This window comes from Enhydra lutris, unplaced genomic scaffold (genome assembly GCF_002288905.1).
Source record: "Enhydra lutris kenyoni isolate GAN:26980312 unplaced genomic scaffold, ASM228890v2 scaffoldscaffold123, whole genome shotgun sequence".
NCBI classification, from domain to species: Eukaryota; Metazoa; Chordata; class Mammalia; order Carnivora; family Mustelidae; genus Enhydra; species Enhydra lutris.
This window is the reverse complement of record NW_019154207.1, coordinates 452,163-454,715: the sequence shown is the minus strand read 5'-3', so window position 1 is coordinate 454,715 and position 2,553 is coordinate 452,163. Positions and strand designations below refer to the sequence as shown.

The following is a 2,553-nucleotide window of genomic DNA, read 5'->3' as shown; positions in this document are numbered from 1 at the left end:
TCCCGGTCTCCGGCCCGGAGGAGCCGAGAGCCCGGGGCCCCACTCCTAAGTGCGCCCTCAGAGAACAGCGCCGATTTACTCCCGTCACCCTGCCTCCGGCCGCGCTCCGAGCTGACCGAGCCTGCGACCAGTTCAAGGTAACCCTGAGCTTAGCGCTTACTCCTTGGCTCTGTCTCTGTAGCCGGCTTCCCCGTTCTAATACCTGCAAGCTCTGCAACACTCAGACACCCCCGTTTCTTCTGTGACCCTGCGGGACCTGAGGCCACGCTGACCCTGCATGGGCTTCACCCCGGTTAAGCCTCTGGAGCGATGTCCCACAGTGGAACAGACTTTTAAAAGTCCCGATTTTGTGCTCCGTTGCTCCGCCACTTGCCGGGAGCCGGCCCCTCCCCCCGCGGTCTATCTTCCCGTTGCTTTGGATTCACTTCTCCGCCAGTCCTACCTTTCAGAAAGTGGTTGATTTTCTGTTTATAGAGTTGCTGTTCTTCTTCTCTTCGATCTCCCGTTGGATTTGTAGGTGTTTGCAATCTTTAGATAAGCTATCTAGCTGATCTCCTGCTACCTGAAGTAGTCTCAGCCTGCTACTTCTCCGCCATCTTGACTCCTCCTCTATCCCTGTACTTTGAAGTATTTTAATCAGGAAAAGATGCTGTATCTTGTCAAATGCTTTTTCTCCATCAATTGAGAGGACCATGTGGTTCTTCTCTCTTCTCATATTGATTTGTTCTATCACATTGATTTATTTACGAATGTTGAACCACCCTTGCATCCCAGGGATAAATCCCATCTGGTCATGGTGGATAATCTTTTTAATGTACTGTTGGATCCTCTTAGCTAGGACCTTGTTGAGAATCTTATTATCCATATTCATCAGGGCTATTGGTCTGAAATTCTCCTTTTTGATGGGCTCTTTGCCTGGTTTGGGGATCAGGGTAATGCTGGCTTCATAAAAAGAATCTGGAAGTTTTCCTTCTGTTTCTATTTTTTGAAACAGTTTCAGGAGAATAGGTATTATTCCTCAGGGAATCCGTCAGGTCCTAGGCTCTTGTTTTTTGGGAGGTTTTTGATCACTGCTTCAATCTCGTTACTAGATATTGGTCTCTTCAGGTTGTCAGTTTCTCCTTGTCTTGGAAGTTTATAGGTTTCCAGGAATGCATCAGTTTCTTCTAGGTTGCTTAATTTACTGGCATATAACTGTTGATAATAATTTCTATTGTTTCTTTTTCCTTGGTGTTAGTTGTGATCTCTCTCCTTTCATTCATTATTTTATTAATTTGGGTCCTCTCTTTTGGATTATTTTGGTGAGTGGTTTTTTGACCTTATTGATTGTTTCAAAGAACCAGCTTCTAGTTTTGTTGATATATTCTACTGTATCTCTAGTTTCTAACTCATTGATCTCTGCCCTAATCTTGATTATTTCACTTGTTGTGCATGGGATTGTCTTAATTTGTTGTTTATTCTCCAGTTCTTTAATGTGTAAAGAGAGCTGGTGTATTCTGGATTTTTCAATTTTTTTTTTTTTTGGGTGAGGCTTGGATGCCTATGTATTTCCCCTTTAGGACTGCCTTTGCCATACGCCATAGGTTGTGGACCGATGTGTCTTCATTCTCATTGGTTTCCATGATTTTTTTTAAGTTCTTCTTTGATTTCCTGGTTGATCCAAACATTCTTTTTTTTAATCCAAAATTCTTTTTTTAATTAATTAATTATTTTTTTTATTTCCAGCATAACAGTATTCATTGTTTTTGCACCACACCCAGTGCTCCATGCAATCCGTGCCCTCTCTAATACCCACCACCTGGTTCCCCCAACCTCCCACCCGCCGCCCCTTCAAAACCCTCAGATTGTTTTTCAGAGTCCATAGTCTCTCATGGTTCACCTCCCCTTCCAATTTCCCCCAACTCCCTTCTCCTCTCTAACTCCCCTTGTCCTCCATGTTATTTGTTATGCTCCAAAAATAAGTGAAACCATATGATAATTGACTCTCTCTGCTTGACTTATTTCACTCAGCATAATCTCTTCTAGTCCCGTCCATGTTGCTACAAAAGTTGGGGATTCATCCTTTCTGATGGAGGCATAATACTCCATAGTGTATATTGACCACATCTTCCTTATCCATTCATCCGTTGAAGGGCATTTTGGTTCTTTCCACAGTTTGGCAACCGTGGCCATTGCTGCTATAAACATTGGGGTACAGATGGCCCTTCTTTTCACTACATCTGTATCTTTGGGGTAAATACCCAGTAGTGCCATTGCAGGGTCATAGGGAAGCTCTATTTTTAATTTCTTGAGGAATCTCCACACTGTTTTCCAAAGTGGCTGCACCAACTTGCATTCCCACCAACAGTGTAAGAGGGTTCCCCTTTCTCCACATCCCCTTCAACACATGTTGTTTCCTGTCTTGCTAATTTTCGCCATTCTAACTGGTGTAAGGTGATATCTCAATGTGGTTTTAATTTGAATCTCCCTGATGGCTAGTGATGATGAACATTTTTTCATGTGTCTGATAGCCATTTGTATGTCTTCATTGGAGAAGTGTCTGTTCATATCTTC

At 43.1% G+C, this 2,553-nt stretch overlaps 1 protein-coding gene across 1 annotated transcript in view; it reads left to right on the top strand.

Annotated features, from left to right (window-relative positions):
• Positions 1 to 2,553, top strand: part of LOC111139896 (nuclear RNA export factor 2-like) — a 121,717-nt gene that overhangs the window by 37,677 nt on the left and 81,487 nt on the right. Inside the window, 1 exon segment of the mRNA XM_022492322.1 lies at positions 64 to 83. Coding sequence (XP_022348030.1) covers positions 64 to 83 — 20 coding nt within the window.